This window comes from Pristis pectinata, chromosome 9 (assembly GCF_009764475.1).
Source record: "Pristis pectinata isolate sPriPec2 chromosome 9, sPriPec2.1.pri, whole genome shotgun sequence".
Classification (NCBI taxonomy): Eukaryota; Metazoa; Chordata; class Chondrichthyes; order Rhinopristiformes; family Pristidae; genus Pristis; species Pristis pectinata.
The window spans coordinates 24,287,322-24,300,654 of NC_067413.1; the positions used below are offsets into that span (position 1 = coordinate 24,287,322).

General features: G+C 43.0%; 1 protein-coding gene across 2 annotated transcripts in view; it reads right to left on the reverse strand.

The window, feature by feature from the left end:
• Positions 1–726: 726 nt before the first annotated feature.
• The window catches only part of zc3h3 (zinc finger CCCH-type containing 3), a 205,114-nt gene continuing 192,507 nt past the window's right edge, over positions 727–13,333 (reverse strand). For both annotated transcript variants that reach the window (XM_052023588.1, XM_052023589.1), the window contains exon 12: positions 727–5,203. In XM_052023588.1, coding sequence (XP_051879548.1) covers positions 5,172–5,203 — 32 coding nt within the window. In that variant the 3' untranslated portion in view covers positions 727–5,171. The remainder of the gene's footprint in view (positions 5,204–13,333) is intronic.

A 13,333-nucleotide genomic window follows, 5' to 3' on the forward strand; every position in this document is an offset into this window, starting at 1 on the left:
GGAGAACATTACAGAAGTACTCAGGGTGGGTATCCTGGAGGGATTGGCCAATGAGGCTGTATGGGTAGAACTCAGAAATATGAAAGGGGCAATCACATTAATGGGATGATACTATAGGCATCCCAATAGTCAGTGGGAAATAAAGGAACAGATATGTAGGCAAATTGCAGTAGGGTGCAAAACAATAGGGTTGTAGTAGTGGGGGATTTTAATTTTCCCAATATTAACTGGAAATACCTTAGTGCAAGGGGCTTAGATGGGGTGGAATTTGTAAAATGCATTCAAGATGGGTTTTTAAAGTAGTTCATTGAGTCCTCCTAGAGAAGGGGCTGTACTAGATCTTAGGGAATAAGAAAGGGTAAGTAGTCAAGTACAGCCCCTTCCCAAGTATTCACCCTTTAACTAGTATCATCAATAATATTAACTTGCAATCGAATTTGCTGTGTGAAGACTAGCTCTGTATTTGTCTGTATAATAAAGGTGAACACATATGAAATTTGTCACCTGGAAATTGCTTTGAAGATGTAAAAAATATCAGGTAAATACATGTGCATTCTTTTATTATAACTTCCATTTATTACTAATTATTGCTTTTAATGTTCTTTGACCATTAGAATTCTATACAATGTAGTTAATATGTACTGGCTGGATTTTGTATCTGGCTCAGAAATGCATTTAGATAGGATTAGAAACTCCTGCAGAACATACAGACGCTCAACTGAATAGTTTGCTTTGAAAATCAGAATCAGGTTTATTATCACTGACACAGGATGTGAAATTTGTTGTTTTGCAGCAGCAGTACAGTGCAAGACATAAAATCTATGTTACAAAAATAAATAAATAGTGCAGACAAAAACGGAATAATGAGGTAGTGTTCATGGGTTCATGGACTGTTCAGAAACCTGATGGCAGAGGTGAAGAAGCTGTTCCTGAATTGTTGAGTGTGGGTCTTCAGGCTCCTGTACCTCCTCCCTGATAGTAGTAATGAGAAGAGGGCATGTTCCGGATGGTGAGGGTCCTTAATGATAGATGCTGCCTTCTTGGGGCACCGCCTCTTGAAGATGTCCTCAATGGTGAGGAGGGTTGTGTCTGTAATGGAGCTGGCTGAGTCTACAACCCTCTGCAGCCTCTTGCTATCCTACACATTGGAGCCTCCATACCAGGCTCTGATGCAACCAGTCGGGATACGCTCCACCGTATATCTATAGAGATTTGTAAGAGTCTTTGGTGACATGCCAAACCTCCTCAAACTCCTAATGAAGTAGAGCCACTGGTGTGCCTTCTTCATGATTGCATCAATGTGTTGGGCCCAGGATAGATCTTCTGAGATGTTGGCGCCCAGGAACTTGAAGCTGCTTACCCTTTTCACTGATGACCCCTCAATGAGGATTGGTGTGTGTTCTCCTGACTTCCCCTTTCTGAAGTCCACAATCAGTTCTTTTGTCTTGCTGACATTGACTGCGAGGTTGTTGTTGTTGCGACACCACTCAACCAGCCGATTTATCTCACTCCTGCAAGCCTCCTCATTGCCGTCTGAGATTCTACCAACAAAAGTAGTGTCATCAGCAAATTTATAGATGGCCTTTGAGCTGTACTTAGCCACACAGTCATGAGTGTAGAGCAGTGGGCTAAGTAGACATCCTTGATAGCAAGCAGATGTTATTACTGATCTGTACTGACTGTGGTCTCCCTACAAGGAAATGGAGGACCTAGTTGCAGAGGGAGGTACAGAGGCCCTGGTTTTGAGGCTTGGTTATTAGTTCTGAGGGAATTATAGTGTTGAACGCCAAGCTGTAATTGATAAACAGTAGCCTGATGTATGTCTTGCAGTTATCTAGGTACTCCAAAGCAGAGTGAAGAACCAGTGAGATTGTGCCTGCTGTAGACCTGTTGTGGTGGTAGGCGAATTGCAGTGGGTTCAGGTCCTTGTTCAGGCAGGAGTTAATTCTAACTATAACCAACCTCTCAAAGCATTTCATCACAGTGGATGTGAGTGCTAGCGGCTGACAGTCATTGAGGCAGCTCACCCTGCTCTTCTTGGGTACTGGAATGATTGCTGCCCTCTTGAAGCAGGTGGGAACCTCAGACTGCAGCAATGAAAGGTTGAAGATATCCTTGAATACTCCATCCAGTTGGTCGGCACAGGTTTTCAATACCCAGCAAGGTACACTGTCGGGGCCTGACGCCTTGTGAGGGTTCACCCTCTTGAAAGATGTTTGGACATCAACCTCTGAGACAGAGATCACTGGGTCGTCGGATGCTGTGGGGATTCACACAGGCGTAGTGTTATTCTCCTTTTTGAAGTGTGCATAAAAGGTGTTGAGCTCATTGAGGATTGAATCATTACTGCCATTTAGTTAGGTTTCGCTTTATAGAAAGTAATGGCATGCAAACACTGCCACAGCTGTCGTGTGTCCAATTGTCTCTCTAACTTCATATGGAATTGCCTTTTCGCTCTCACGATGACCTTCCGTAGGTCGTAGCTGGACTTCTTGTAGGATTCTGGATCGCCGGACTTGAATACCACAGATCTCGCCCTTAGCAGACTGCGAATCTCTTCATTCATCCAGGGCTTCTGGTTTGGGAAAACTTGGTATGTTTTCAAAGGCACACACCCGTCCACGGAAGTCTTGATGAAGTCAGTGACAGCTGTGGCATATTCATTCAGATCAGAGGATGAATCCCTGAATATGGTCCTGTCCACCAATTCAAACAGTCCTGTAAACTGTCCTCTGCTTCTCTTGATCATATCTTCGCAGTCCTCACGACTGGTGCTGCGGCCCTCAGTCTCTGTCTAGATGCTGGGAGTAGAAGTACAGCCAGATGATCAGACTTGCTAAAGTGCGGACGCGGGATGGCATGGTAGGCATTCTTGATGGTGGTGTTACAGAGATACAGTGTGTTGGCTCCTCTGGTTTTGCAGGTGACGTGTTGGTGGTAATTGGTCAGGAACTTCTTCAAGTTAGCCCAGTAGAAGTCCCCTGCAATGATCGGGAAGGCATCAGGGTGCACTGTCTCGTGACTGTTGATCACGGTGCTCAGCTTCCCCAGTGGCAGCTTGTCGTTTGCTAGGGGTGGAATGTACACCGCTACCAGGATTACGGCAGATAACTCCCTTGGCAGGTAGAATGGATGACACTTGAAACAAGTAGACTTTTTGAAAAATTTTGGAGGGAACAATAAGTCACGAAAATACATTTGTAAACAGAAAGAAAAATATAACATTTAATAAGAATTAAATAGAAATAAATTCTCCAGGAAAGCCATATTCAGTCAATAAATAACAAAGAATCCTTTTATCGATGAGACACATAACATTGTGTACAGAAGTTAATGTTACATAGTCCTCTTGGTGATGTCAATGTGAATGTCTTTGCATACATGTGATCTTTGCTCCTAACATCACTTTCTCTTCCCTAAACAACAATACAACCAAGATTTATGCTGAAGCACTATGGTCACCCACTCCATATAAAATTAGGTGCAGAAACCTGACCCTCAAAACCTAGCAGAGATTCAGGAGCTTGTGCAAAAGGCCCACCTTGCTCCACGCCTTAGGCCAATAATAAGGGAATAAGTACCCTAGGATTTACAGATGCTCTGCTGTTTGGAATAGAGTTAAGGTGCAGGCTACATTAATTCCATATCAATTACATAAACATACATTTTAAAATTTTCCTGGTTGTGTTCCTCCCTCGCTCCCTATCTGTGCTCCTCTTTCCATCAAAAACTGCTCACTAGAGAACAGCTGTTAGTGCTCAATGCTCCAGCCAGGGCACAGGCAGCAAATCGTTTACAATGTGTCCAGAGCACCAGAAATCCACTTGAATAAGTTTAAGTTATTACCTGCCAACCTAGGTTTACTTATTGGCATCACAATGCACATGCCAAATGGGCACAATTAGGAACTCCATCATAGTACTAAAATGTCTTTAAATTGCAGAATTTTTAGTGGACAGTTCTTATGGATTGCAAGAATAAAAATATAAATGCATATCATTTCTCTTATGGATAAAATTGGCCATTTCTAACCTAACACCTAGAAAAGCTTTTTCCTCTTTGAATTCCTCCTTTCTCTAATATTCTGCTTTTTCCTTTGTCTGCCATGCCTAACATATGGCAGCCTGTTTGGGTGTGGAATTGTATTAAAGGCATCTAGTCTACATCTGCTAGAAGATGCCTGGGATTTCCCAAATGCAACTCACCCAGGGATCTTCTGCTTCTCTTTGATCTGTCATGTCACTGTTGACCATTCTAATACATTGGATGTGTAGGCAGTGCATAGTCTCGTGCAACACAGCCTTTAAGGCTTAGAACAATGGCAGATTTGAGTTTAAAAAAAGTTAATAACTTTTATGAAATTGTTACCTATCAAACAAAATTGCACTCTTCATTAACTATCACCATTACTATAATTAAAAATGTAATAAACAGATAAAATAATGCATCGACATGGTTTCAGGGAAAGGAGTTCATAGTTGCAAACTAATCCCCAAATTCAGAGAGTAGGTTGAAATGGCTTGGGTTTGCACTATTATTTTGGCAATTTAGCATTCATCAAGGTAATGGGATGTTTATACTGGGGAAAAGAAGAGTTTTCCATCTGTGCATCCATTGTAAGCTCAAAGGCCTTCCAAGTCATAGCACAATAGGGGCTTGATGTGGAGCAAAGCTCTGACTACAGCACACCCAACCAAATAAAACTCCCACTACCAAAGGTATAACATGCAAAGTAGTAAGAATCAAAATTGTAAAATTAATGGAACTGGAGGCAGTTTCCACAGTTCTTACATGATATTTTAGTGGAATGGGACAGAAAAATAAACTTCAAACACATTTCAGATGTTTAGAGTCCATGTGGCTATTTATACTAGAATCTTTGCTTGAATAAGATGACTTTCATTGCCCCAGGATGGCAGATGATGATGATTCATTTGCAAATGTGGCATTCCTGAAGGCCTTTGTGGGTCCTCATTACAGAGGATTCACTTGAAAAAGAAAAAAAATTCTACAGAAAATTTTTGTGCCAAACAATAGTAAGAGTTGCAAGCCTAAATGTTGTATAGTACAATTTCATTAAAAGTAAAATTGTCCCAAAGGAGTCTCTCACTGATTTCCAATCACTAGTTGGTGTTGAGATGGTTTCTTGAGGGGACGGTTAGAGATGTCAGTCAAAATCTGGGCTTGATTTGAATTGGCTTCCCTGCAAAAGAAAGAAGGTTTATTGTCAGCAATAGAATTATAGAACTTGTAGCACTGATGGGTGCTACTTGTCCCATTATATGCACAATGGTACTTTTTTTTCCAACTGGCACTGGGTATCCAATTCAATTTGCAAGTTGTTTTTCCATATCCTTTTATATTCTTCCTTTTCACACATTACTATGATGTCTACATCAATAATTACAGTAGTAAAAGTGTTTCAAATTCTAATAAACATTGAATCATTTTCCTGTTGCTACTCAGTGGAACTTACAAACTTCACTAAAGTCAAGTTCAATCTGCAAATTTCTAGTGGTTTACTTGGATGATTATTAGCCAAAGTTTGCTTACTGTTGACCACAGTTGGCCATTTACTTGGCATGCATCAGTGAAAGGGGTCAATTCCAGCTTGCTGGTTCCCTCTGTAACTTGTAGGAAACTGGGGGAACCTCTATTTCTGAGATCACCCACGCACAGGTCTACCAGGAGTTGGTACATACAGCATTTGGTGTAAAATAGATATATGGACCATGATGTATTTGAGTGCATTCCCTAATCTGTTGTATTACTTAATGTCAACCTTCGCAGAACAAAACTGCAACCCAAAGCATGACAAATAGATTTAGAAAGCTTGCTCCATTATTTAGTAAAATCAAGGCCAATCCTCTGCCTCATCCACACCCCTGCCCATTTCCATAGCCTCTTATTCCTTTTGTGTCCGAAAACCTATCTGGATCTTGAATATATTCAGTGATTGTGCAAACACAGTCCACTTTAGTAAAGCATTCCAAAGATTTACAACCGTCTCAAGAAAGATTTTTTTCCTCTGAAACAGCCAATTATCTCTTTTGAAAATATGTCCCCCTTCTGCTGAAGCTAACAGCTTTTCAGCATCCCTCCCAATATCCTCTCATTTTCTCAACTCTATAAATTATCTCTGTTGAGAGTGTAAACCCTCATCACAGGAATCAATCTAATGCATATGCCACAATGACTCCAAGGTAAATATATCCAGCTCTGGGAAAGAACATCCAGAACTGCACACAGTACTCCAAATATGGCTCATGAAACCCCTGTGCAAATCTTGCCAGTACATTTGTATCCTACCATTTTCCAATAAAGACCTAGAAAGGTAATTAATGGTTGATGGAAGTTTTAGTAACTACAGGACTCTGCGCATTGCAGTGATGCAGGTCTCAGCATTAGTCCCTTGTTAGTCCCTTGCTATTTGTGGTATATATCTGTAATCATGATGATGTAGTTTACAGATGATACCAAAATTAGCTGTGTGGTTGCTAGTGAGCTTGACTGTTGGCTGCATGAGAGTATATATAAATAAGTTAGCAAGGCAAAAGGAAAAAATGTAATTTAAACTGGAGAAATGTAATGCATTTGGGTTGGGAAAAGATGATAAATAATATGTTCTAAGAATTGCAGTGCAAAAGAAGGAACCTTGGAGTGTACATGAAAACAGCACAGAACGCAGCAGGAAATGTAGCTATGGTAGTTAAGACAGTACTCACCATACCTGCCTTTTATCAGCTGAGGCACAGAATACAAGAACAAAGATGACATGCTAGAATTGTTTAAAACACTCATAAGACTGCAGCTACAGTGCTGCGTTCATTTCTGGTCACTATACTACAGATTGTGATTCCAGGAGAGAGAGAGTGCAAAGGAGATTTATGAGGACCTTGCCAGTGTTGAGGAAAGACCAGGAGGGGCTTGCTTGCTTTCAAGCAAAGGAGACCGAAGGGGAGACCTAACAGAGTTGTATAAAATTACAAAAGGTGTAGGCACAATGAACAGGAAGAACCTATTTCTCTGAGCAGAAACATCAATAACTAAGGACACATATTTAAGTTTTTTGGTAAAGAGAGCAGAGCTGAGGAAGCACAGAGTGCTAGTGATCAGAAACTCACTGCCTGAGAGGATACTGAAGGCAGAAATTGTCATCACCTTTAAATGAAACTTGTAGTTTATAGCTCTCAGAGTGCCCAACAAGGCAACAGAATTTGGAAATGGGAAGTGGACACAATGGGACAAATGGCTTCCCCTCTGTGGCATATATTTCTTTGATATTATGTACACTTTGCTTTCCTAACTGCATGCTTTACCAGAAAATTTACTTTCCACATCTCATGAACCAGCAAACTTTGATCTCATCAAATCGCGCAGTATAGAAACAGGCCATTTGATCCAACTTGTCCACACCGACCAGTGGGCACCCTTCCATATTAATCCTGTTGCCTAGCACATGGTCCATAGCCCTCTCTACCTAAGCAATTCAAGTGCTCATCTGGACACTAAAATGCTGTCAGTGACCCAGCTTCAACCACTCACATAGGCAATGCAGTCCAGGTACTTATCACTCTGTGTGAAGAAGGTCCCCCTCAGATCCCCTCTAAATCTCTTCCCTCTTCAACCTCTATCCTCGAGTTTTATCTACCTCTGATATGGGGTAGCAATCAGCGACCTGGGTTCAATTCTGCTGCTGTCTGTAAGGAGTTTGAAGTTAGAGCATAACCTCCCTATTTCTGCATTCAATGTCCCAACTAATGAAAGTCAGTACCCTGTATGCTTTCCTAACCACGGTATTTGTGTTACCACCTTAGACTTGTACTCCAAGGTCCCTCTGTTCCTCAAGACCCTACCATTCAAGATGCTTGTCCTAACCTCATTAGTGTTCCCAAAATACATCACTTCATGTTTGTCTGGACTAAATTTCATCTGCTATTTTTCAGCCTATTTCACCAAACCGTCGATCTCTCTACAGCTAAGACTAACTTCCACACTATCAACAACTCTGCCAATCTTCGTCTCATATGTGAACTCACTGATCTTGCCTCCCACATCCACACCCAAATCATTTGCATATATTACAAACAGCAAGATTCTCAGCACTAATCTTTGTGGGACACCACTAGTCACAGGCATTCAATAAAAAAAAATCAACTCACTATCATTGTCCTCTGTATCCTTTTGCCAAGCCAATTTTGAATCCAGTGTGCCAACTTGCCCTGGATCCCACAGGCCCTAAGCACTTCAACCAGTCTCCAATGTGGGAACTTGTCAAAGGCTTTACTAAAGTCCATCTACTGCCCTGCCCTCACTGGTACACCTTGTTACTGCTTCAAAGTATTCAATCAAATTGGTCAAAGAGGATCAGTCCTTGAAAAAGCCATGTTGGCCATCTCTTTTGGTATCCTCTTTCATATCATTGACTAGCTTACCTTCATATTTCCTCTTTTCTCCCCTTATTGCCTTTTTAATTGCCTTCTCTTGGTTTTTAAAAGCTTCCCAATCCTCTAGCTTCCTGCTAATTTTTGCTTTTATGCTGTTTTTGACTTCCCTTGTCAGCCATGGTTGCCTCATCCTCCCTTTAGAATGCTTCTCCTTTGTTGAGATGAAATGATCCTGTGTCCTCCAAATTATTCCCAGAAACTCCTGCCATTGCTGCTAGGGTCCCCTTCGAATCAACTTTGGCCAGCTCCTCTCTCATGTCTCTAGAAGGGCTACAAGGACAAGCCAGGGAACCACAGGCCGGTGAGCCTAACATCAGTGATGCAAAGATTACTGGAGGAGATTCTGAAAGACGGGATCTATCTGCATTTGGAAAGGCAAGGACTGATTAGAGAGAGTCAGCATGGCTTTGTGGATGGAAAATCACATTGGACAAATTTGACTGAGTTTTGTTTTGAAGAGATGACCAAGAGGATTGACAAGGGCAGGGTGGCGGTTGTTGTCTACATGGACTTTAGCAAGGCCTTTGATAAGGTATTGCTTGGTAGGCTGGTCCAGAAGGTTAGATCACATGATCCAGGGTGAGCTAGTCAACTGGATCCAAAATTGACTTGGTGGAAGGAGTCAGAGGGTGGCAGTGGAGGGTCAGTTTTCAAATTAGAGGCCTGTGACCAGTGGTGGGTCCCTTGTTATTTTGTCATATATATTAATGATTTGGATGAGAATATGGGTGACATGGTTAGTAAATTTGTAGATGACACCAAAATTAGTGGAGTGCTGGACAGTGAAGGCTGCTGTCTAAGGTTAAAACAAGATCTAGACAAATTGGGAAAGTAGGCAAAGGAATGGCAGATGGAATTTAACTCAGACAAGTGCAAACTGATGCATTTTGGGAAGCTAAACCAGGGTAGGACATACACAGTGAATGGCATGTTATGGTGAGGTTGTATAAGACATTGATGATGGGATGTTATGGTGAGGTTGTATAAGACATTGGTGAGGCCAAATTTGGAGTTGTGTGTGCAGTTCTGGTCACCTAACTATAGGAAGGATATCAGTAAGATTGAAAAAATGCAGAGAAGATTTACTAGAATGTTGCCGGGTCTTCAGGAGTTGAGTTACAGGGAAAGATTGAACAGGTTAGGTCTTTATTCCTTGGAGCGTAGAAGAACGAGGGGAGATTTGATAGAGGTTTACAAAACTATGAGGGGTATAGACAGAGTAAATGCGAGTAGGCTCTTTCCACCTAGATTAGCAGAGATAAGTATGAGAGGACATGGCTTTAGGGTGAAAGGGGAAAGGTTTAGGGGGAACTTCTTCACCCAGAGAGTGGTGTGAGTGTGGAATGGGCTGCCATCTGACGTGGTAAATGCGGGCTCACTCTTAAGTTTTAATTGGATAGATACATGGATGGGAGAGGTCTGGAGGGTTATGGACTGGGTGCAGGTCAATGGGACTAGCAGAATGTGATGTAGTGTTCTATGGCAGGGCTCTGGGAAGTGTTGTACCCCTAAGGCTCTCTACAAGTAGAGTTCCCCGAAAGTGGCGATACAGGTAGACAGGGTGGTGAAGATGGCGTATATCACACTTGCCTTAATCAAACAGGGCATTCAGTACAAGAGTTGTGATGTCATGTTACAGCTGTCCGAAATATTGGTGAGACTGCACCTGAAATACTGTCTGCCATTGTGGTCGCCATACCATAGGAAGAATGTGATTAAGCTAGATAGGATATGGAAAAGATTCAGAAGGATGTTGCCAGGACTGAAGAGTTTGAATTAAATGGAGAAACTGGATAGACTTGACTGTTTTCCCTGGAGTGAAGAAGGCTGAGGGGTGACCTTATCGAGTTTTATAAAATCATGAGGGGCATGGATAAGGTGGATGGTTAGTTTCTTTTCCCCAGGGTAGAGTCTAAAACAAGGTAGCATAGATTTATGGTGAGAGGGGAAAGATCTAAAGAGGACTTGAGGGACAAGTTTTCACACAGAGGATGGTGAGCTGATGAAATGAGCTGCCAGACGAAGAGGTAAAGGCAGGAACATTTTCTTTCAAATACAGCGCTGTGTTCAATACAGTTTAGAAAAAAATCATGCCATAGATGAAGACAACGATGCAGGACTTAGAGGTATTTTTGTATCGTACATGTCCCTTTTAGAGGTGACAGCAATGATAGATTGAAAAGATGTATTATACTAGACTCCATATATGGAAGATTGCATGTTGGTTATTAAACTTATTCAGCAAGAATGACAATTGGAAAGGTTTAACTTTCAGGGCTCTGGCTCCAGTCTACCACATACGTGGCAGTGATGCTTCACTCTCTCATGAAATCAACATCCTTTATGCACGCTTTGAAAGGGGGAATAACACTACACCTGTGCGAATCCCCACTGAATCTGGCAACTCTGTGATCTCTGTCTCTGTCTCCCACCACAGACGGACATGAAGCCTGCATTCAATGAGCTATACTCCGTGGTCAACAACCTTGAGACAGGATACCCTGAGACCCTCTTCATCATCGCAGGAGACTTCAATCAGGCCAACCTCAAGAATATGTTACCAAAATGCTATCAGCACATCTCCTGCTCCACCAGGGGCGCCAACACTTTTGATCACTGCTATACAACCATCAAAGATGCCTTTCAAGCCACCCCTTGTCTTCCCTTTGGGAAATCAGACCACCAGGCTGTGCTCCTCCTTCCTGCATACAAACAGAAACTGAAACGGGAGGATCCGGTATGGAGAGTCGTGCAGTGCTGGTCTGAGGAAGCAGATGAGCTCCTACGTGACTGCTTTGAGACAGTGGACTAGTCCATGTTCAAAGACTCAGCTGCCAGCCTTGATGAGTATGTCACCACCATCACAGACTTTATCAGCAAGTGTGTGGAAAACTGTGTACCAAAGAAGGCAATACGGGTGTTCCCAAACAGGAAACCATGGATGAACCGGGAGATCCACTCCCTACTGAAGGAGAGGACTGCTGCACACAAATCTGGTAATCCTGATTTGTACAAGAAATCGAGGTATGACCTTCGAAAAGCTATCAGGGATGCCAAGAGGCAATACCAACTCAAAATAGAGTCCCTGACCAGCCACCAGTTATGGGAGGGCTTACATGCCATAACAGGCTACAAGATGAAGACGGGCTGCATAGCTAACAACAGTGCATCCCTTCCTGATGAACTTAACACATTCTATGCACATTTTGAACAAAAGGGAAGTGGATTGTCACCATCCACCCTGACAGCCACCGATGCAGCTGAACCTGTGATCACAGTGGAGGACGTAAGATCAGTCTTCCGGAGAGTGAACACTAGGAAAGCACCTGGCCCAGATGGTGTCCTGGGGTGCGTGCTCAGATCTTGTGCTGATCAGCTGGTGGGGGTATCTGCAGACATATTTAACTTCTTCCTGGTTCAATCTCAGGTTCCCTCCTGTTTTAAGAAGGCCACTATCATCCCGGTACCAAAGAAAAGCAAGGTAACATGCCTCAACGACTACTGACCAGTGGCTCTGACATCCACCACCACGAAGTGCTTTGAGAGGCTGGTTATGGCACGCATCAACTCCAGCCTACCAGACAACCTGGACCCACTGCAATTTGCCTATCGGCGAAACAGGTCTACAGCAAATTCCATCTCCCTGGCCCTACACTCAGCTCTGGAGCATCTGGACAGTAAAGACACATATGTTAGACTATTGTTTATTGACTACAGCTCTGCCTTCAATACAATAATTCCAAGCAAGCTTGTCACCAAACTCCGAGACCTAGGACTCAACACCTCCCTCTGTAACTGGATCCTTGACTTTCTAACAAACAGACCATAATCAGTGAGGATAGGCAGCAATACCTCCGGCACAATTATTCTCAACACTGGTGCCCCACAAGGCTGCGTCCTCAGCCCTCTACTCCCTATACACTCACGACTGTGTGGCCAGATTCTGCTCTAACTCCATCTACAAGTTTGCAGATGATACCACCGTTGTAGGCCGTATCTCAAACAGCGATGAGTTGGAGTACAGGAAGGAGATAGAGGGCTTAGTGGAATGGTGTCATGACAACAACCTTTCCCTCAATGTCGACAAAACTAAAGAGCTGGTCATTGACTTCAGGAAAGAGGGCGGTGTACATGCACCTGTCTACATCAGTGGTGCTGAGGTCGAGAGGGTTGAGAGCTTCAAGTTCCTGGGAGTGAACATCACCAACAGCCTGTCCTGGTCAAATCACATAGATGCCATGGCCAAGAAAGCTCACCAGTGCCTCTACTTCCTCAGGAGGCTAAAGAAGTTTGGTTTGTCCCCTTTGACTCTCACCAACTTTTACTGATGCACCATAGAAAGCATCCTATCTGGATGTATCACAGCTTGGTACGGCAACTGCTCTGCCCAAGGCCACAAGAAGCTACAGAGAGTTGTGGACACAGCCCAGCGCATCACGGACACCAGCCTCCCCTCCTTGGACTCTGTCTTTACCTCTCATTGTCTTGGTGTAGCAGCCAGCAGCATCAAAGATGCCACCCACCTGGGACATTCTCTCTTCTCTCCTCTTCCATCGGGTAGAAGATACAGGAGCCTGAGGGCACGTACCACCAGACTTAAGGACAGCTTCTACCCCACTGTGATAAAACTATTGAACGGTTCCCTTATACAACGAGATGGACTCTGACCTCACGATCTACCTTGTTGTGACCTTGCACCTTATTGCACTGCACTCTCTGTAGCTGTGACACTTTACTCTGTACTGTTACTGTTTTTTTTACCTGTACTACATCAATGCGCTCTGTATTAACTCAATGTAACTGCACTGTGTAATGAATTGACCTGTACGATTGGTTTGTAAGACAAGCTTTTCACTGTAGCTCGGTACAAGTGACAATAAGAAACC